The sequence below is a fragment of the Xyrauchen texanus genome, chromosome 12, assembly GCF_025860055.1.
Source record: "Xyrauchen texanus isolate HMW12.3.18 chromosome 12, RBS_HiC_50CHRs, whole genome shotgun sequence".
In the NCBI taxonomy this organism is placed as follows: domain Eukaryota; kingdom Metazoa; phylum Chordata; class Actinopteri; order Cypriniformes; family Catostomidae; genus Xyrauchen; species Xyrauchen texanus.
The window spans coordinates 31284039-31305814 of record NC_068287.1 but is presented as its reverse complement, the minus strand read 5'-3'; the positions used below and the strand labels follow the sequence as shown (position 1 = coordinate 31305814).

The 21776-nt window shown below is 38.0% G+C and overlaps 1 protein-coding gene across 1 annotated transcript in view; it reads left to right on the top strand.

The window, feature by feature from the left end:
- LOC127653456 (transmembrane protein 114-like) overlaps window positions 1-21570 on the top strand; it is a 33716-nt gene extending 12146 nt beyond the window's left edge. Inside the window, exons 3-4 of the mRNA XM_052140155.1 lie at window positions 18146-18283; window positions 21341-21570. Coding sequence (XP_051996115.1) covers window positions 18146-18283; window positions 21341-21570 — 368 coding nt within the window. The remainder of the gene's footprint in view (window positions 1-18145; window positions 18284-21340) is intronic.
- The last annotated feature ends 206 nt before the right edge of the window (window positions 21571-21776 follow it).

Sequence of the window (21776 nt, the reverse complement as noted above, 5' to 3'; positions counted from 1 at the left end):
AGTCAGGGGTGGAAAGATTACTGAAAAATCATACTTAAGTAGAAGCACTGTTACTTCCCAAAACATTTTGTGTGAGGTAGAGGTAGAGAAGGCATGGGAAAGGTTGTTTGGTACAGGGGCTACATCACGCTTGAGAAGGAATAATTCACCCAACAATGAAAATTCTCTCATCATTTACTCACCTTCTTGCAATCATGGATGTGTATGACTTTCTTCTGCAGAACACAAATTAAGATTTTTAGAAGAATATTTCAGCTCTCTGGTACATACATTGAAAGTGAATTGGTGCTAAAATATTGAAGCTCCACAAATCACATAAATCAGCATAAAATGAGTCTAATCCATGTGCCTCCAGTGGTTTAATCCATGTCTTCAGCAGCGATATGATAGATGTAGTGAGAAACAGATCAATATTGAATTCCTTTTTTACTATTATTTCTCCTCCCTGCTCAGTCAATCTCCACTTCAACTTTCACTTCTTGTGTTTTTGGTGATTCAAAAGAATTTCTAGCAAAAATTTACTTAAATATTGATCTGTTTCTCACCCAAACCTGTCAGATCAATTCTGAAGTCATGAATTAAACAACTGGAGTTGTATGTATTACTTTTATCCTGCTTTTATGTGAGTGTCAAAATTGTGCTACCCCTTCACTTGCATTGAATGGATCTAGAGAGCTGAAATATTCTAAAAATCTTAATTTGTGTTCTGAAGAAAGTCATAGACAGATGGCATGAGGGTGAGTAAATGATTTGAGAATTAAAATTTTTGTGTGAAATATTTCTTTACGTGGCACATGGTCCTCCTTTTGAGATTCAATGTTCCACAATGATTTAATTTTTGTACCTTTTAAGCCCGGCAATAGTTGTGCTCTCATTCTAATGCATGATGCACAATTTTCTGAAGTTTGTGACTGGTGGAATGTTCTGCTGAAGTATTGCTCTACAAACATTGATCTTTTTAAAAGCTAAGCATAATTATTTTATCACCTATATTTTTATCTCTACTTTCCTGTTAATTTATTATACCAATTAACACACTCTCTACATCAGGGATTAGTATTATAAAAAAATATTATTATTACAATTGTCACTGTTTTATTCTATTATATTAACACTTTTAAAGCTACCAAAGTTATTCAGCCAAAACTAGCGAGTGGTTTTCTCATTTCCTTGTTTGATTAATAGACTTTATATGACATAGCCTACTAGACTGTGCGTAATTTGGTTACATATACACTTCAAGTCCAACATTGATGCAAATATTCTTTTTATCTCAATGTTTACATTCACTTTAGACATAAATGACTGCGTTTACATTAAATCCTCACTAAGACGGGCATTGGTGGAATTATAAAGTGTATTTGATCGTTTAGGAGAGTAACCACATTAGCCCTCAAACACTAGCCGCCTGTCAATGAAACAGCAGGCAGCGACAGATGTTTGGAAAATAAAAAGTCAATCTTTTATATTTAATCTAGATCAAATCAACCAGTGGTGCTCTTGCTATCGTGATTGATGTAATGAACACCCCTGTTCTAGACGTATATCATAGGCTAAATATAGAAAACTTCTCAAAAGTTTGATCGAGGACATCTCTCTTTTTTCAGATAAACATCTAGGTCATTTTATTGCCCAGCCCTATTGATAACATTGCATTAATCTCTCACAGCAGCCAAATAATCTCAGTGATAGTTAAATTACAGGCTACATCATAGACACACAGAATCTAGTAAGCAGATAGATGCAATTTACCTTGATATGTTACTTCAAATTAGAGGCAGGATTAATGCTGATATCTGGCTTGAGCAAGTTAAACTCACATGACACGATCAAGCAATTGCCTTTTTCACTGCAAAAAGCCCTTCCAGGTGCAGCCTGTTATGTTGAGGTGTTGAACTGTGCTTGAGGAATTCTCCACAGCTGCCGTTCAAGTTTTTTTAAAATGTGATTTGACAGGAGTCAAGAGACTCTCCCTAGCCAATCATGTTGATAGATAAAAATAAAATCAGGACAGGGAAGTAGCGAATGCAGACGATTGGAAAATAGCGCAGTAAAAGTACAGTTACAGCACTTATAATGAACTCTAGTTAAAGTAAAAGTATAAAAACATTTTTTTAGGGGGAAAGTAGTTAATTACAGTAACGTGAGTATTTGAAATTCGTTACTATACACCCCTGCTTTTAGCTAATGAGCAGCACCTGTCCCTTGTTTGTTCCTGCTTATTTTAATCCCCTTGTGTGTCATGGTATTGGCTGGAGTGTTGAAGCGTGTTTGGTGTGAAGTAATTTACCTCACTCACTCTGCATTATTGGTCCTGTGTCGTGTATCTGTTTGGTTGCCCATCTCTGCCCATGTGTTGGGTGTGTGGTTGCCTTCCAGTTTTCTGTGTGCGTGTACTCTGCGCTCACAAATCTTCAAAGGAGGATTCCTCATCTCTTCTTGCATTTTGGGAGTGTGGTTGCCTTTGCTGCATGCAGGGTTGGGAGGGTTACTTTTGAAATGTATTCCACTAGAGATTACACAATACATGCTGTAAAATGTAATTTTTAACGTATTCCGTTAGATTACGCAAGGTCAGTCACGTATTCTAAATACTTTGGATTACTTCTTCAGCACTGGTAGATTTTTTTCACTTGCTTTGACTATAAAAACTCTGCCAGTACAGTAAGACAAAATACACGTTAAAAATACATTCTCTGAAAAACCTAATTCAGTGTTATGCTTATGCAGTGTTGTTTCTAAAACAAGATTAATCAAATTGATTTGTTTTTAAGGATTTTATTAAAATATTTTTACCGGAAACTAATAAAAAAATTATATTATTCAAGGTGAATTTCCTTGATTAAAAAAATATGATCATGCCCAGTTACATGTACATTTAAAATGGCTAGAAATAGCATTTTAGCTCAGCAAAGGGTTTCCCAAACTGGAGTACGAGTACCCCTAGTGGTACGTGAGGTGACAATGGGGGTACGTAAATAAAATTCTGAGATTTACCATTCTTTTCATTTCATCAATAAATAACTAAAAAACATTCAAGCCCAGTTCATGTATTTCTCACTGGCAAAGAATTATTTTGTCTGCCCACTAGTGTAGAAACACCAAAATGGTTGTGTCACAAAGGTCAGATAAATATGCAATGAAATAACCTTTGAAATAATCTTTTGCGGTTAAAAAATGCATCACACAATTATCTTTTTTCACCAGCCCAGCAGACTGCTAGGTGACATAGCTTAGTGATAGTAAATAAAATTAATACTTCACTGTTTTACCAGACTCGCACATGTCAGTCGTCCATGATTTTAGTTAGTCTGCTTGTTTGTTTTTTCGCCATTTAAAACGTAATTTGTATTTAAGTTTAGATGCAAAGGGTGTTTTGAGTCTGATGGTATAAGTTCATAAGCTTTGATTACAGGTGTCAGACATCCGGTGCGGCCAAATAATTTTCCATATTCACACGCAGTAATGTTAACTCACATTTGCTTGCATTGTGTTTTTGTTTTTTTAGCAAATGAGCTCAACCTTGCTAAATTGTCAAATGTGGCAAAGCACCTTGATGTAACAGAACAAAAGTCAGAATAAGACTCATATACAGGTTCTTTACTGGACCATTATTTTGGCGTGGGCATCAGTAACCAAGAAAAATGCTTCACTGCCCCATGCTTGGTTCAATTATATATAACAATTTTATTTATACAAAAGGTCTTAAATCTAAAACACTGTAGGGAGCAGCTGGTTAAGAACCATCATAATACATGCATGAGATATTAAGAGCCTTAAATTGTTTAGCTGTTCAAACATAAATCTACAAGCTTTTAAACTGCAAGAACAACAACATACCAATTAATATTCAGCAAAAGTTTCGAAGCCCTTTTGTCCCGCATGCATTAAATTCATGACTCATGTAAACACCCAATACACAGCAATTCAGTACATATCCAACACACACAAATTCATAAATACCTCACAATAAATACACACCAAAACAAAATATAAAAAGTACATACCATGGATACCAATCAAGCTAAATACATAACTGTCGTTGATTAGCTACAGTAGAGAAAGCATGGAAATTAGGAAAATAACCTGCCCTCATACCCCCACTGAATCACACGCACACACAAATTACAAGCACCGGGGGCCACTGGTTAATACTCCCAACTAGACCCTGCACCCCGGCAAAAAGAAATCCCAACCAGTCAAACATTAATTCATAAATGTAAAATACCTTAAATCCGGACTGCTGGCCTCCTTACCTGCTACCGGACGTGGGTACCTTGCTTTGAGAAACATCAAGGACGGCCGCACCCAAATTACTCCGAAATCATTGTCCCTCCCAATTTACTTACACGCGCGCAATTCGACAATAAACGACCCACGTCCCAGCATGGCAGCGTTAGGTTTGGAGCTCAACAGTACCAAACACAACTGCAGCTGATCTAAACCCCTAAATGGCTGTATCAAGTGCTCCCACAGCACCTTGGCCGTGGTCACTGCTGTTTGATCCAAAGTTGGCACTGCCACCGCATACTGGGTAAAGTGATCCACCATGACCAAAATATTACACATTCCACTGCGCGAGGTCTCAATGATAAAAAGTCAACAGAAACAATGTGTAGAGGGTATTGTGATTGTATAGGCACAAGAGGGGCACTCAATTTATTGACTGGGATTTTCCGAAGACTACATCGAACACATTGGAGACACCGCTTCTCTACTCCTTGTGCCAGGCCCGGCCAAAAGAAGTGTCGAAGTACCAAACCCAGGGCCTTCTCCACCCCAAGATGTCCAGCCTGGTCATGCACCCATTCCAAAACTTGATTCTGCAGACAATGGGGCACTATCACTTGCTTCAGCTGGTCAAGAGTCTTTGGATAGCATACCTCTCTGCAAAGCAACCCCCCCTCAACACAGATGTGAGTCCAATGTCGTAGCAACATCTGGGTTGGCCGATCCTCTGCTGCTCACTCTTTTGGGGCAGGTCCTCTCCCTCTTTCCCTGTAGACCCATAACCATGACACTACAGGATCTGTACGTTGGGCCCTGACCCAATCAGCCAGGAGACTGGGGCCAAGTCTGTCCTCTGGAATTTTCTGTGCTGCTATTCCACCATCCCCGCATTCCTTAAGATGCTCCCTCACCGGAACAAAAGCCTGCACACAGGCACAAACTACTTCAGGTGCCACATATCCGATCCTGCCACAAGGGGCTACCCAGTCCTCGGCTGGGCTACCTTCCGTTTCACCCCTAGGCCACCTGGACAGGGCATCAGCATTTCCATTTGTCCACCCAGATCTATAGCACACCTCAAACTGGAACCCTGCCAGCTGGGCTGCCCACTGCTGCTCCACTGCACCTAGGTTCACTGTATTCAAATGAGCCAATGGATTATTATCTGTGAACACCGTAAAGGGAGACACCGCAAGATATTCTCTAAACTTTTCCACTATGGCCCATTATAAGGCCAGCAATTCCAGTTTGAATGAGCTGTAGTTTTTATCATTCCTTTCAGCTGGACGGAGGCTTCTACTTGCATAAGCAATCACTTTCTCCTGCCCCTTCTGTACCTGTGCCAGCACTGCCCCCAATCCTGCCTGGCTAGCATCAGTGTACAACACGAATGGCCACTGAAAGTCAGCATATGTCAATATTGTTGCTTGTAAGAGGCTGAATTTTAATTTCTTGAAAGCTGCATCCTGTGCCTCTCCCCATGCCCAATGAACTTTTCTACCTGGGGCAGATTGGGTGCAACGCTTTGAAGTACCCCACATCATTGAATTCAGGGGTGCTGCAATCTGGGCAAAATCTTTGATAAAATGCCTGTAGTATCCTGCTAGGCCCAAGAAAGCCCGAAGTTGAGTAATATTCTGAGGAGTTGACCAGGCCTGCACTGCCCGCAGTTTCTCTGGGTCTGGTGAAACTCCACCTTCTGCAATCACATGGCCTAAATACTGGACTTTATTCTGAAAAAGAGAACACTTGGTGGGTTTAACTTTTAAGCCATAGTTCCCCAAACGACTGAAAACCAAATCCAGGTGGGAAAGATGGGGAAAAGACTATTATATCATCCAAATAAAGCAGCAGTGTTTCAAAAATTTGGTCACCAAGGCAGCTCTCCACCAGTCTCTGAAAAGTTCCTGGGGCATTACATAACCCCATTGGCATACGATTAAATTCAGATAGCCCCATCGGGGTCACAAAAGCAGTCTTGTCTTTGTCAGCTGGGTGCACCCCCACCTGCCAATACCCATGTGCTAAATCTAATGTTGAAAACATGCTAGATTTTTTCAATGAAGCCAATGATTCCTCAATTCTGGGGAGTGGGTATGCATTTTTATGGGTAACCCCATTCAGCCGCCTGTAGTCTACGCAGAAACGAAGAGTGCCGTCCTTCTTTCTTACCAGCACTACAGGTGCTGGCCAAGGACAATAGCTTTCCCTAATGATCCCATTGTCCATCATATTCCCCAAAAGCCCCCTGACCTCTTGGTACAATTTTGATGGAATTCTATTATATCAGTCTCTAATTGGCGCAGAATCACCTGTAGGTATGACATGTAGGACCTTATCAGTATACCCATAATCTTCATCATGTTCTGAAAAAACCTTCTGATGCTTTGATAATAATTTGGTAATCATCTCCTGTTGTTCAATAGTAAATTGTAACTGATCTAACGAAACAGCTACTGGCCAAGACGCATGTTCTGATGGTAATTCCTGCACTCTAGTCTGCCTGACCCCTACCTCCACGGTCTCCTCATCTAATGGTCTTAACTCTACTTCTCCTTGAGATTTCAAAGGGCAAAACTCTACATCAAAAATATGCCCTATCCGACAGCGCTCAAAGTGTCACTGGAGCTGGGGAAAGGTTCAATATTTGGACCATAACTCTACCCTTTGTCACTGTACTAAGTGACCGGGCTACCAGTAACTGCCCTGGCAAAGCAGCATCTTGGAGAGGCTCCACCAAGCCCACACAGTCCTTTCCATCAGGTCGTAAACGTACACAGGCATCTACCACAACCTCTGAATGAGCTGGAATGACCTTCAGTCTTCCCTGTGGCCAATAAATAGAACTTACCTGCCCTAACTCATCAGCAAACTTTAACAAATCTTCACACACAGAGAACATTTGACGCCACACCTTAACTTGGGCTACACTTTCTAACCCCGAACAACTGTCCCCAGCCTGCGTCATCAAAAATTCTCTACATTCTCTGATTACATTCATGCCAATCAATCCCAGATACGATGACCCACAGGAATCAATACTCCTCTTTTTGGTATTATTTCTCCACATATGTTTAAGTCCACCTCAATATACCCAATGTATGGAATAACTAACCCATTAGCAGCTACCATATTAAACGTTTGAATGGGTGGCTGTATTGTTGGCCGTCCAGTTTCAAAATGTTTCTTAAAGTAACTTTCTGTCAATGTCGTCACTTGTGACCCAGTATCAATTAAACAAGGCATTTTAACCCCTTGTATAACTACTTCGACTACCGGACATTGCCCTATTAAATGTTCTTTGTTCTCTAATTGGCCACTACCCAAAATACCCACCATTTGGGCCTGCACAGTGGGTTTTATTAGTTTAAAGACCCCTGTGCTCCATCCGCAACCCTACAACGCCTTTCAATGTGGCCAACTTGCTTACAACGACGGCAAATATGTCTTCCCTGATGGTCGAATTGATCAGTCTCTTCGGCCTCCCCTTAACTCATTCCTAGTTCCTTCACTTTCGCTTCTTGGTAGTAGATTCTGTACACCCTCACGCACTTCTTTAATCATTCCAGCCACAATTTCTTTTATTTCACCTTTCAACTGAAAAAACACCTCCTGTCTAATTTCCTCAACTAATTTTGTTGTATCCAGGGAGGGTTTTACCTGCACTGTTGCGGCTACTGCTTGTGCCATTTCCCCAAACTCATTGGCTCGTAAAATTGCTTCCTGTTAAACCTCTAAAAAAGCAACATTTGGTGTAGCTCGAACCATACTCCGGAGTTCCCTATGCAATCCTACATCCGACAGTCCTGAAATGAATTGATCTCGTAAAATATTACCCCCCAGTAGTGCCATCCCCCCTACCCCCCAGACGGTTACTTAATTATTGAAGTGCCAGGGCAAACTGTATAACATTCTCATTAGTCCTTTTGTTTACAAGTGAAAAATTGTGACCGATGGATAGCAAGGGGGACTACATCTCCATAAATGCCTTTTAAAAAGGTCAAAATCTGCTCAACAGTTACACGCTGGGCTGCTGGCAAAGCTAGTACTTCCCACTTTGTTTCGCCCTCCAGATTACTTAGATCTGAAACCTTTTGTTCATCAGAAAAAGGATACATGTTAAACATTGATGTCTGAGCGGTAAGCCACTCCTGAAAATAATTCTGAGTAGTTTGTTCACCATTAAATTTTGGACCCCATAGTGTCCCCATCATCAAAGGAAACATAACCATATTTGTATTAGCTGCCTGACTCTGATCTATATTAGAGGATGAGCCATCTGCTTCCTGCTGCTGATGGGTGGAAGATGGCTCCCCTAATTGTTGTGCAGTTGACATTTTTCTTGACCACTGCCCAAGGTCCAGACTGCCGAAACTACGCCAAGTTGTAACAGAACAAAAGTCAGAATAAGACTCATATACAGGTTCTTTACTGGACCATTATTTTAGCGTGGGCATCAGTAACCAAGAAAAACGCTTCACTGCCCCATGCTTGGTTCAATTATATATAACAATTTTATTTATACAAAAGGTCTTAAATCTAAAACACCGTAGGGAGCAGCTGGTTAAGAACCATCATAATCATCATAAAGAATCATAATACATGCATGAGATATTAAGAGCCTTAAATTGTTGAGATGTTCAACCATAAATCTACAAGCTTTTAAACTGCAAGCACATCAACATACCAATTAATACTCAGCAAAAGTTTCAAAGCCCTTTTGTCCCGCATGCATTAAATTCATGACTCATGTAAACACCCAATACACAGCAATTCAGTACATATCCAACACACACAAATTCATAAATACCTCACAATAAATACACACCAAAACAAAATATAAAAAGTACATACCATGGATACCAATCAAGCTAAATACATAACTGTCGTCGATTAGCTACAGAAGAGAAAGCATGGAAATTAGGAAAATAACCTGCCCTCATACCCCCACTGAATCACACGCACCCATTAACTTGGTTAATACTCACAACTAGACCCTGCATCCCGGCAAAAAGAAATCCCAACCAGTCAAACATTAATTCATAAATGTAAAATACCTTAAATCCGGACTGCTGGCCTCCTTACCTGCTACCGGACGTGGGTACTCGGAGAAACATCAAGGACGGCCGTACCCAAATTACTCCGACATCCAATTGTCCCTCCCAATTTACTTACACGCGCGCAATACGACAAACCCCCCCACAGGAAACATATCAGCTTTATAACTTAGAGCACATTAAGCAAATGACCAACAGGTGTGCGGTCCCATTTACCACCAAATGAGACAGGGTGGAAACGCTGCAAACACATGGTCCCTCCTCTTATTTATATTCAACAGCTTATATTGAGCTGACCACGCAATTGCACAGATACTTAATCGCAATGCTCGATGTTGGCCGGCAACACCGTACCTGCAATGATGCGTAATTCCAGGCACAGAACCGTGTGCGATCGCCTTATCGGAGGATTCCTCGTTACTTTGCTGAAGTTTATTATTTACTGTAAATAAATCCTTTGAACTGTTCCTCTGCTCCGGGGTCTCTGTCTCACTCTCTGACAATTAGAAGACGAGCACATGTGTAAATGTATAATGTCAAAGCCTTATTTTCTCTTTTAAATGAGATGTTGTTTGTAATGTCTTTCATTCATAATGACCATGAAAGGATAACAATCTATTAAATATTAGAGTTGTGAGTAGATTTAAAATACACTTCTTTATATTTTTATTTCTTTATAGAATGTAGTCTATCTTTCTTCTTCTTCTTGTTTAATGGCGATTAACTCCTAAGGAGCATTATCGCCACCTACTGTACTGGATAGCAAATGAACCTTGGGTGATAAGTCTGAAGTTTAAAACTGTTTCCTCTTCCTTCCTACCAATGGACCATTGACTAAATATCTATATCATCCCACACACATCACCAGTATTTATAGTACCTGCAATAGAAGCTTCATTGAGTTTCATCCGGCGCTGCGTGTTCAGCTCCTCCGTCCACACTCAGCCCCCATGGCGGGTTCAACTTTACAGACATATTATATTCTAAAACCCAAACCTGAATCATATATAAACACAATTAGTGCTCTATATATCTGTCTGTTCAATAAACTTTTTCCTAGAATATCCTCATTCTTCATTCTATCCTCTCCATTTTCCAAATGACTGAATAATACACCCCGAAAAATATTATACTTACTACAAATAAATAAAACATGACATACATTTTCAGATACACCACACACATCACATAATCCATTCTCATGTAACCCCATAATTGCCAGTGTTGAGTTTAACCCTGTATGTCCCAGTCTTAACCTAGACAGCAATACCTCTTCTTTCCTATTTCCTCCCTGACAGTTTATCCTCCCTACTGTCTGTGTGATACTATAACACCATCTCCCTTTGCTACTACTATCCCATCTAATTTGCCACTTATTCATTAACTTTCTCTTTAAAATCGATTTTGCCTCCTTTTTCCCCATAGGTACTCTAACATCCACCTCCCTCTTGTCTAGTGCTTTTTTTGCTAGTTTATCAGCAACTTCATTACCAGATACCCCAACATGTGCTGGTACCCAACAAAAATACACCACTACTCCAACCTCTTTCAGTCTGTATAATGATACATATACTTCCATTAATAAATCTTCCCTGTCTGATCTTGCATGTACTATACTGCTTAAAACTGAAGAAGAATCTGAACATATTACTACTTTATTTGGTCTGACTTGTTCAACCCACTGTAGTCCTATTATTATAGCTGTTAACTCTGCAGTGTACACGGACATCTCATCAGTCAACCTCAAACTAATATGTTTTTTAAAATGTGGAATATATACTCCTAATCCAACCTTTTGACTGATAGGTTCCTTTGAACCATCTGTAAATATTTGTAACACTGAATAAAATGTGTTATTTAAAAAAGCATTAATCTCATTTCCAATGTACTCCTCTTTGGTTTAGTAAATTCAAATCTACAAGCGGTTCAGGGACTTTCCATGGTGGAGTATCAGTAAGTGGTATATTGGGACAGAAGATCCTATTGTCCATGCAACATTCCTTGGCCCATACTCTGCTCTTCCATCCAAAACTGTGTCCTCCATCATATGAGTATTCCCAGCACTCCTCCAATACTTTGCGAGTAAGGTGATTATTTGCTGATTGTTGAAGATTTACCCAGTATGTAATTGCCAGTTTTTCCCTTCTAATATCTAGAGGCATCTCTCCCATTTCTACTCCAATTGCATCCACAGGGGATGTTTTAACTGCTCCACAACATATTCTTAATGCTTTGGATTGAATTATATCTAATTTCTTCAGTAAAGACTTGGATGCCGAACCATACACAATACATCCATAATCAAAGCAAGAACGAATCAATGCTTGATACATGCACATGCACTACGGCTAGCTCCCCAGTTTTGACTAGCAACCGTACACATGCAATTTAAGATTTTTTTACACTTTGACTCAATTTTACTGATATGACAATTCCATGTTAATTTTCCATCAAACCATAATCCAAGATATTTAAAAACAGGTACTCTTTCCAATGTTTGATCATACAACTTCAGATCTAAATGTTCATTCCTCCTGTTCTTTGTGTATAGCTTATATTGTGTTTTTGAGACTGAAAATTTTAGACTCCAATCCAATGACCATTATTCCACTTCTTTAATTGACTCCTGTATACCTTTAACCACATTTTTAATATTATGGCCTCTCTTCCATAATGCTCCGTCATCTGCATAAAGAGCCAATCCTATTCCTGGTCTATTAACTTTATCAAAAACATCATTGATCATTAAATTAAACAATAATGGGCTAATTGCACTACCCTGTGGAGTTCCATTTAGAATGTTATAAGGAGCTGATAATTCTTCCCCAATTTTCACCTGAAAAGTGCGTTCAAATAGGAAATCTAAAACCCAATTATAAAATTTGCCACCTATTCCAATTTTATTCAGTTTAATTAGCAAACCTTCCCTCCACAAAGTGTCATAAGCCTTTTCTATGTCAAAGAAGACTGCAATCATGTACTCTTTCATTACAAATGCTTTTTTAACTTCATTTTCAAACAATACTAAAGCATCTGCCGTAGACCTACTTTTCCTAAAACCACTTTGAAATGTTGATAACAATTCTCTTTTCTCTAAAATGTAATTCATTCGCCTCACAATCATTTTTTCCATTAATTTACATAATGTAGAGGTAAGAGCAATGGGTCTATAATTACTAGATTTTGTTATATCTTTCCCAGGCTTAGCTAGAGGGAGCACAATTGCCGTTTTCCATTGTTTAGGAAGGATACCCTCATTCCATATATAATTATATAAATCCAGTAATATTTCTAATGCTTTTGGTGATAATTTCTTTAAAATTCTATAACTTATCATATCTTTTCCTGGTGTGGTACTCTTTGAGTTATTAATTGCTGTTTTTAATTCAAAATAACTAAACTCATCATCCAAAATATTATTAAAATCTTGTTTTTTCTTGCAAACATCTCCATAGATATTCTTAATTTGCTGACGTCTTGTTAAAAATGTATCATCAAAATTTTCAATGCTATGAGCTTTAGCAAATGTTTGAGCCAACATAGTAGCTTTATCTGTGATAGCTACCTTCCCATTTTCCTCCATTACAGGTATTTTTTTAAAGCTGTTAATTCCATTCATCTTTTTAATCATACGCCAGACTGCATTTATTTTGGTTTCCCTCCCTATTGTATCGCAAAAGTTTTGCCATGCTGTCCTTTTTGTACTTTTAATAATCTTTTTAACATGAGCCCTTTTTCTTTGATAATCTATGACTGCTTCTGGAGTGAGTGTTCTTTTTAAAAACTGAAATGCTTTATTCCTCTCTCTGATTGCTGCAGAGCACTCCTCTGACCACCATGGCACATTCTTTCTTGTATTTATACCACTTGATTTTGGGATAGACTGAGAGGCTGCAAAATAAATGCCACTCACTACTTTATTATATCTGTCATCAACACTACCCTCTACTGACAGATTTTTGAATTGTTCTTCACATAACATTTGAAGTTTTCCCCAATCTGCTTTCTTATATATCCATCTTACACTTTGTAGTTGAATCTTATTTTGAATTTCACATGTCACTGGAAAATGATCACTTCCTATATTATCCTTAGATACTGACCATATACATTTACCAGCTAATGATGCTGAAACTATTGTGATATCCAGACATGACATTCTACCACTTGCTATGTCTATTCTTGTTGGATTGCAATCATTTAAACATACTAACGCGTTATCTTCCATGAACTCTTCTATTATTTCTCCATTTTTTATCTGTACTCCTGCTACCCCAAATACAATTGTAAGCATTAAAATCACCACATATAATCATTTTGTTTGCCTTTTCTCCCATGACACTTTTCAGGATATCTATTGTTAATTCTGCACATGGATTATAGAAATTTAACACTCTGATTACCCCCTGTGTACCCATTAATTCTATACATATGCTCTCTGCATTACCTTCATTATTTATTTGTCTATATATCACATTTTCTTTTATGAGTGTTGCACATCCTCCACCTCTACCATTAATCCTGTCCTTCCTTATTACCTCATAGCCATTCATCCTAAAATCTAATGACTTGCATAACCATGTTTCTTGTATACAAATGATATCAGGAGATTTACTCACATCTTCAATATACTTTTTAAACTCCTGTCCATTAGCGATTAAGCTTCTGGCATTCCAATGAAGCAACAGGAAAGACATGATAATGTTATACATCATTACATTGAGATGCATCATAATTTGTTGTTATACCACCTTCTGTTCTTCCTTCTTTAGACTGTAGAATCTTGTGAAGTTGTTCTGCTGATATACCGATGCAGTTCAAGAACTTGTTTGCACAATCTACCACAATTTTTATTTTATCAGATCTTCTTTCTACCTGCCCAGTGCCATTCACCACTGCACAGATAAATGCCACACAACCAGTTTTGCTCATGTTAATGTTGTCATTTGAGTCATTCTTTAACAAGTTCAGCTGTTCTATTGACTTGTCAATCTGAGAGGTTTGTTCCGGTCCAATATGTATTCTTGTATCGTCTACATGTTTCACTCTACGAGCTGCTTCTGCATATGTTACATTCTGTGTGGATTTTACCTTTTGGATTTCACGAGCCTGTTGCTGTACTGGACAACCTGCATATGCAGCGCTGTGTTCTCCCCCACAGTTGCAACACTTGATCTCAGCTCCTTCCTGACACTTCCCGTATTCATGCTCCCCTCCACATTTTGCACAACGCATTTTCCCTTTGCAAACAGCAGCAGTATGACCTATGCGCTGACACTTGTAACAACGCAAAGGAGGGGGTACATACTCCCGTACCACATAACTGATGAAACCTAGTTTCACCTTGACTGGTAGATTGCTGTCTTCAAAGTGTAACAGCACAGAAAGACTATCACACTTTTCATTATCTTTCCATGTCGTCAATCTTCTAGCCAAAGCAACTTTGCCTCCAATCAAGTTTCCTTTTACTTCTTCCATAGTTACATTTAAGGGTACTGCAGAAATAACGCCACGTTTCTTCACATCTATTCCAGCACAACTTATTTTACCACCAGCTAGTGTTTTCAGTTTTAGAATCTTTGCTTTCTGATTTTCATCCTTACACTTAATCAAGACTCTTCCATTGCTCAGACATGTTGCCCCTTTCACTGATCCCGCTTCTTTTTCTATCGCTTTTGATAGTTTAACAGGATGCATGTACTGCTCTGCTTGTTTGACAAATGTGACCATAACTTTTATTTCCTTTTCCTCACTGTTTCTCATCATCCTTTGCCCTGAATCCCTTGTTTTACTTGTACATAGTTTCTCATATTCAGACTCATCACCCATGTTAATTCCTTTTTTTCTTTTATTATATTGCACTTCTTGGAACTCCATATCTTGATTACCATCATCCGAAGAATCGTCCATTATGTCCACCTACTTCAACTCAAGAACCGTCCCTAATTTGTCCTTTTAGAATCTATTAATTTGTCCTGACGTTCCTTCGCCGCTGCTTCAACGCTCTCTGCTGCAACACGCGTGTACCGTCGTTCAGTCTATCTTTCATAATAACACTCATGTTTTAATATCTTCAACGAAAATGAATGCGAGTGTAATTTATATAGTGATGGTGCTGATTAATAACAGCTGCACTTGAATGCCCAATTAAGCTTGTTATTGTGTCACAGGTGATTGAAGGAATGTTCCTGGTTCAATACAAGTTGAGCTCAATCGACAACATTTGTGACAATGTTGATTACCACAAAAATATTTTGACGACTCCATTTTCCTTCTTAAAATAAAAAAAAATAATAAAAAAAATATCTTGGCTCCATAGAGGCACTTATAATGGAAGTGAATGGGGGCCAATTTTTTAACATGTAAATACAAGTTTTAACAGAAGAATGAATGCAGGTGATTTTATAAAATGACAAGCTTCTCATGTCTGTGTTTAAACCCTCACAAAAATGGCCATATTCACTTTCAATGTCCCTATTCACTTGCATTGTAAGTGCCTCATGAAACAGATTTTTGCTTTTTTTATTCAAATAAATTTTCGTGGTAATCAACATTATGCCACAAATGCTGTCTATTGAGCTCAACTTGTATTGAACCTGGATCATTCTTTTAAGTCTTCAAGGTTGAACACTCTTACCAGTGCCTGCGCTCATATTCATGATATACTGATTCACAACATAGGGAGCTAGAGAGCTGACTGAGACGCACACAAGCACTATATAATCAAGCTTGAAATCATGAGCATGCCTAGAGACTGCAATGTCAAGATGTACAGTGAAAAAGTAGTTCTATTTTGGTCTGTTCTCACTCAAAACCAACTGGATCTCTTCAGAAGGCACAAATTAAACTACTGGAGTCGTATGGATAAAGTTAATGCTGACTGTATCTGCTTTTTGGAGCTTCAAAGGCTTGGTCACCATTCGCTTGCATTGTGCGGACCTATAGAGCTGAGATTTTTCAAAAATCTTGGATTTGCAGAAGAAAGTAAGTCACACACATATGGTATGGCATGAGGGTAAATAAATGATAAGATTACATTTTTTTGGGTGAACTACCCCTTTAAGGCAAGGGTCAATACATCATGCAGGTAGATTTGAAGCGAAAGGTTGAACAACTGCTCTCAGTATGAGGGTAAATATAAAAAATTATCTGTTTAATTACAATATCTGTTGGTCAAAAACAATGGTTTGATATTTTTGTGTGTTTTCTTGTACATATTTGCTAATTAATCAATTTGTGCTTTAATTGTGTTGCCATTTAAAGATTTATAATGTAATAAGCAAATGTATAACAGGAAAATGTGTCTAAAGGCAGGTTACCATTGTGACAAATTACCCCATATAGTGGAAAAACATGCCTCACTATTGTGTGTGTTCAATGAAATGTATCTTTGTTCCTGGGCAACAACACTACGAATGTTCACGGCTTATTTGTAGCTGTGTTGATATTTGTAGGCTTTTAGATATGTGCCTATACAGAAATTGACTTTCAAAAATACACTAACCCTGAGAAATATTCTTTAGAGAAAAAAATTTGACAACTAGACCCAGTCCCCTATATATGGCAGATACAAAAACTTATCATGTCATGCACTAATTCAAATATGCACCCCAGGCATTTCATGTGTCTCAACGCTTACAAGAGCTACTGTAGAGTCCTGATCTTCCTGTCGAACTCCCTGGAAACTATTAAAGGGAATAGTGCAGCTGCACATAGAAAATCTCAAGAGCAGAGCTGTAACCACCACAACCTACACAAAGTAAGCCAAATTAGCTTTTCACATTCATTCACCTGGCTCCCAGCTTTGTTCTTTAATAATGATAAACTAATTTTTATTACCAGGGCCAGACTGCTGAAAGAACATACTGTAAGATTATGCCATTTTGACCCCATCATTAGAAAGCCTATGACAAATTCAGACATAAATACATTCAAATATGAACTCACTGTTTTAATAGACAAACTGTCAAACTATTGCTCTATGTAGTTGGAACAAATCCTGGCACAAATAGCAATTTCATACAATATATCTCCATCATGGTCAACACAATGAGAAACAAATATCACTACATGAAGCTCTTTGTAATGTTTTCTCACCACTCCTAAATTATGCTGAATAGATTGATCATTAATTTCCTTGTCAAACCAATGGAATAAACTATATATTTGTAAGAATGCAAATCAATCAACAGCATTTGAGGCATAATGATGATTACCATAAAAATGAATTTAGACTTGTCCCTCTTCTTAAAAAAAAAGTAAAAATCTGGGTTCCATTGAGGCACTGGCAATGGAAGTGAATGAGGCCAATTCGTAAATATTAAAATACTAACTGTTTCAAAAGTATAGCCACAAGAAATAAACAATATGCGTGTTATCATGATTTTAGTGTGATACAATTGCTTACTAACCTTTTCTGTGTAAAGTTATAGCCAATTTTACAACTGCTTTGTCATGACAACATAATGCTGTAAACGCTAAAATGACTGCAAAAACACCGGATTAAACCTTATTCAGAGTAACACCATATTTATTTTTCAAAAGGAATGAAAACAAGAGGGATAGACTTATAGAGTCTCTTCAGTGGATTGAAATTTTTTTAATTTGTTTTTGTTTTTATTTTTTTATTTATTAATTTATTTATATTGATGTTGATCATTGTTTTAATTAACATAAATTGTGAAAATTAGATCTAGGACCTTTACTATGTGCATGCCATTGAAGAGCATGTAAGTGCCTCAAAGCCTAGTTTTCATTCCTGTCAAAAATTTAATATGGCGCTATGACTCTGAATATCATAATGTGGTCATGATTGTGAGTGCCCCCTACTGACATATGTGGACCTTTTCTCTCTTCAGACATGCAAGGAACGTTCATTGTCTTGCTGCCGCTCAGTGTGATTGTGCTGTTTGTTGGAGGAATGCTTGGCTTCATCAGTATGTTGGCACGAGCCTACCTGCTGCTACTCCTGACCGGAGTGCTGCTTCTGTTCAGCGGTGAGCATCAAACTTACTTCTACCCATGATGGACCCTCACGAGCATGTGCATGTTCTATCACACTTGATAGAACAGACAGTTTTGATATTAATGAATAAGCTTTACAAAATGAGAAAAATCTGTATATATAGTCATAATTTTATTAAATTACTTCAATTTAATCAATTCAAATTAGGTTTATGTGATAAATAATGAATAAAACAAGTCTTCGAATAAAATATTATTAGCTAAGAGCTTACAAATAAACTTGGTAGCAGTTTTTGCCCTACACATTTGGAATTTTGGGGGCAATTTTGACCCGAACTACTCTTAATTTCTGGCTCTGATCATGACACAATGGACTGGGAGGCAAAGCAAATGGGATACATTTTTAATTTGGACCGATTTCACTGGTCAAACTCTATTATATAGATAGTGGATCCTGATTTTAAATGAAAAACCTAGACACTTCATTCATGGGAAAATACTGGTTCACTTGAAATCCCTTTTAGGACATGTGCCATTCCTTTTAAGACTCACTGTATCTTTATAACAGAAAAAAATGCTATTTTCAGCATTGTATCAGACACCATGGCAACCTCTTAACCCTAGCTGGGCCCTCTGAACTTAATCCGACTGATTTTAAAACATGCAATCATCGCAAAGCAGCGATGCCCCTAAATGTCACCAGACTACAGATCAGAACCTTGGAATTACTGCATTTAATCAGCCTTTTCTTTTAGGATACCAGCATGATCTGGTGGGCTCTGATGATGAGCAGGGTTCTCAGAACGTATGGGCTTTGCTAAGTGGAAAGTGCACAAGTATGGAATGGATTTGCTTTTAACTACAATGCCTCCCATTGTGTAGGATTTTGCAAGACTTTCATTTTGTTTTCATAGTTCTGCCACTGACTCCATGGTTGAACAGAAGGTGTGGTTCATTTTCAAAACATGTGCATTTACAATTACTGCTATCTTTCAAGAAGAGCAAGTTAAAGGGTACAGTTCACCCAAAAATGCTAATTCTGTCATATAATGTTTTTAAGCATCATTACGCAGCTCTGGCTTTACAACAAGAGTCAAAAACACCATATGACTTCTGAAACCATACATTAGCTTTGTGTGAGGAACAGATTGAAATTTAATTTGTTATTCAGAAATTTAAGTTGTTAGGTCGATAATCTTGCCCTTCCTTAAGGTTGTGTCTAGCCTGCATCCACATCCAGATTCAATAATGGTGTGTCAACGTCATTGATACCAAAATGGCATCGGTTCAAGCATAAACAGTAAGTAAACATGACACAATTTTTTAATTCAACTACATACAGACTGATCTCACTGTGAATTCGGCCTACAGTAGATAGAAAGTTCTACTGCTGAAATTGGTCTGTTTTCTAAAATTCAAACCAGTTGCTTGAAGGGTTGTTGAACATAAGGGGATGTTTGAGCTCCAGTTTCTGAGTGAAATGTCCACAGTGTGGCGCCAAAAGCAAGTTGCATTTTTAGTTGTAAATGATGTACTACAGTCAACAGGAATGGATTTTTATTAACCCTATGCCCTAGCCCCAACCCTAAATGTCAGTGGATTAAAAATGTAATGCAATGGAAAAGGCAACCTCTGAATCGCATACATTATTGATTTTGTGGACAAGATTGTATCCTGGTTTCCAGTGGGACTAGACATACTTATGTCTTCCTACACTGCAAGGTTGTTATAATTTAGATTTTTTTTATATATAATGTTCATTTTTATTTAATTTCCGATTTCAAAATTTTTGTAATCTGTGTTTGTTCGTTTTTCAATTAATTGCCATAAACCTGTTTGCCTACCTATTGAGATGAGTGAGATGACTTTCCTGGTCCGCCTATTGAGTTGGACATCTTATTACAATAGCTGGGTCCACGTATTTTTATGTGAATTTTTGGGATATAGCATAAGAATGCTCAATGGAAACATCAAGATGCAGATAATATCTTAGGCATACAAATGTTTATGCTTGCTTGAGGTGAAAAATTTTCTTTATTTGATAAGAGGACATGTGCGTAAAATATGATGGAAACACATTTACTGAATATATTCCTATAGAATTGATATAGGAATATAGGTGCTCATCAAAACAGTCATGTGCCTCTGCCTCAACAAGCCATGTGAATACATAATTTTCTCAGAGAATATCACCAATATCATTGCATAGCATCTCAGATGATGCTCTGGTTATTCAGAAATGCTGGACACAAAGCCTATGATTTAAATGATTGGCTTCTATTACCTCGCAGAACTCTCTGACATGCTTTCACTGCCAAAACCAAGGCATTTGCCGCTGAATGCTAGCAAACATGAAGTTTGTCAGCAAGTTTTGTCTGCATGCTCTAAACCCCAAGTAATTCCAGTGGCTTCAACTTCCATTTTAATTTCTATTTTGCAGCAACTTTCCAGGATGTGAAGATTTTATTCTCTTGATCACATAGGAATGAAACGCTACTTTATTCGCAAATTGTTTATGCAATATTCATATTTTCTCACATAAGTTCAATTACTAACTTGGATGGAAAGAGCTACTGGCATGCTCCCTTGTTGGCTGAGCCCAGTGGTCTTCCATGTCTTTGTAAACCTCATTGTGCATGCTTTGCACGTGCACTTTCAAGTTTGTTTTTGTATATATATATTTTCCCTTACAGATACATGCCACATATGTTATTTTTGAGAAACAACTAGGCATTTAGATTTAACAGTCAGTGAACAATATTTAAAGAACCCCTAATTGCAGCTGGTGCGACTCCTTTCGGCCATGAGGCTTCTCGGGCTAGAGAATCATGGCCTGTAGATGCTATGTTTGAGGAGGAACAAACAGCAATTATAAAAGAAACAAAACATTTTTGGTAACATGCACAAGTCAGTGTATTAAAAACCAAAATTTAAAACAGTTTTTGAAGCAGTGCAGGACAGTTTCAGTTCAGTTTTTAATGAAAAATTTGTTTTGATTTCCTTTTACGAGGTTATTTTTTTTAATTTCGTTTCAGTTATAGTTTAAGATTCAGTTAACTATAATAACCTTGATGCTCTGTTCTTTATAGCTGTGCTCTCATTGGCTGGAATCTGTGTCTACATGGCCTACTCTGCTGCTGCTTTTAAAGAGGCTGTGGGTATCTCTGGCCACAAAACTCTGGAGGATATCAACATATACTTTGGCTGGTCTCTGGTCCTGGGGTCTCTTTCTTTTGTTGGAGAGCTCTGTACAGCCGTTGCATTCCTGCTAGCCTCAGCAAGAGTAAGCCAGCTGACCAGTCAAGAGGAAGACAAATAAATACAAATATCTGACACAACATGATCTGAATTATGACTGTGATGGCAGGAGGAGATGATGAAATCTATATGAAGTTTGCAAATTGGTGTTTATATATATCTTTTCCAATGTTAAAATACTCCTATCACAGCACAATGTGCAGAGTCAACTATGATTAAGCCATTTGCCATTCTTTCAAAAACTGTAAAGACACCGTGGCACTATAA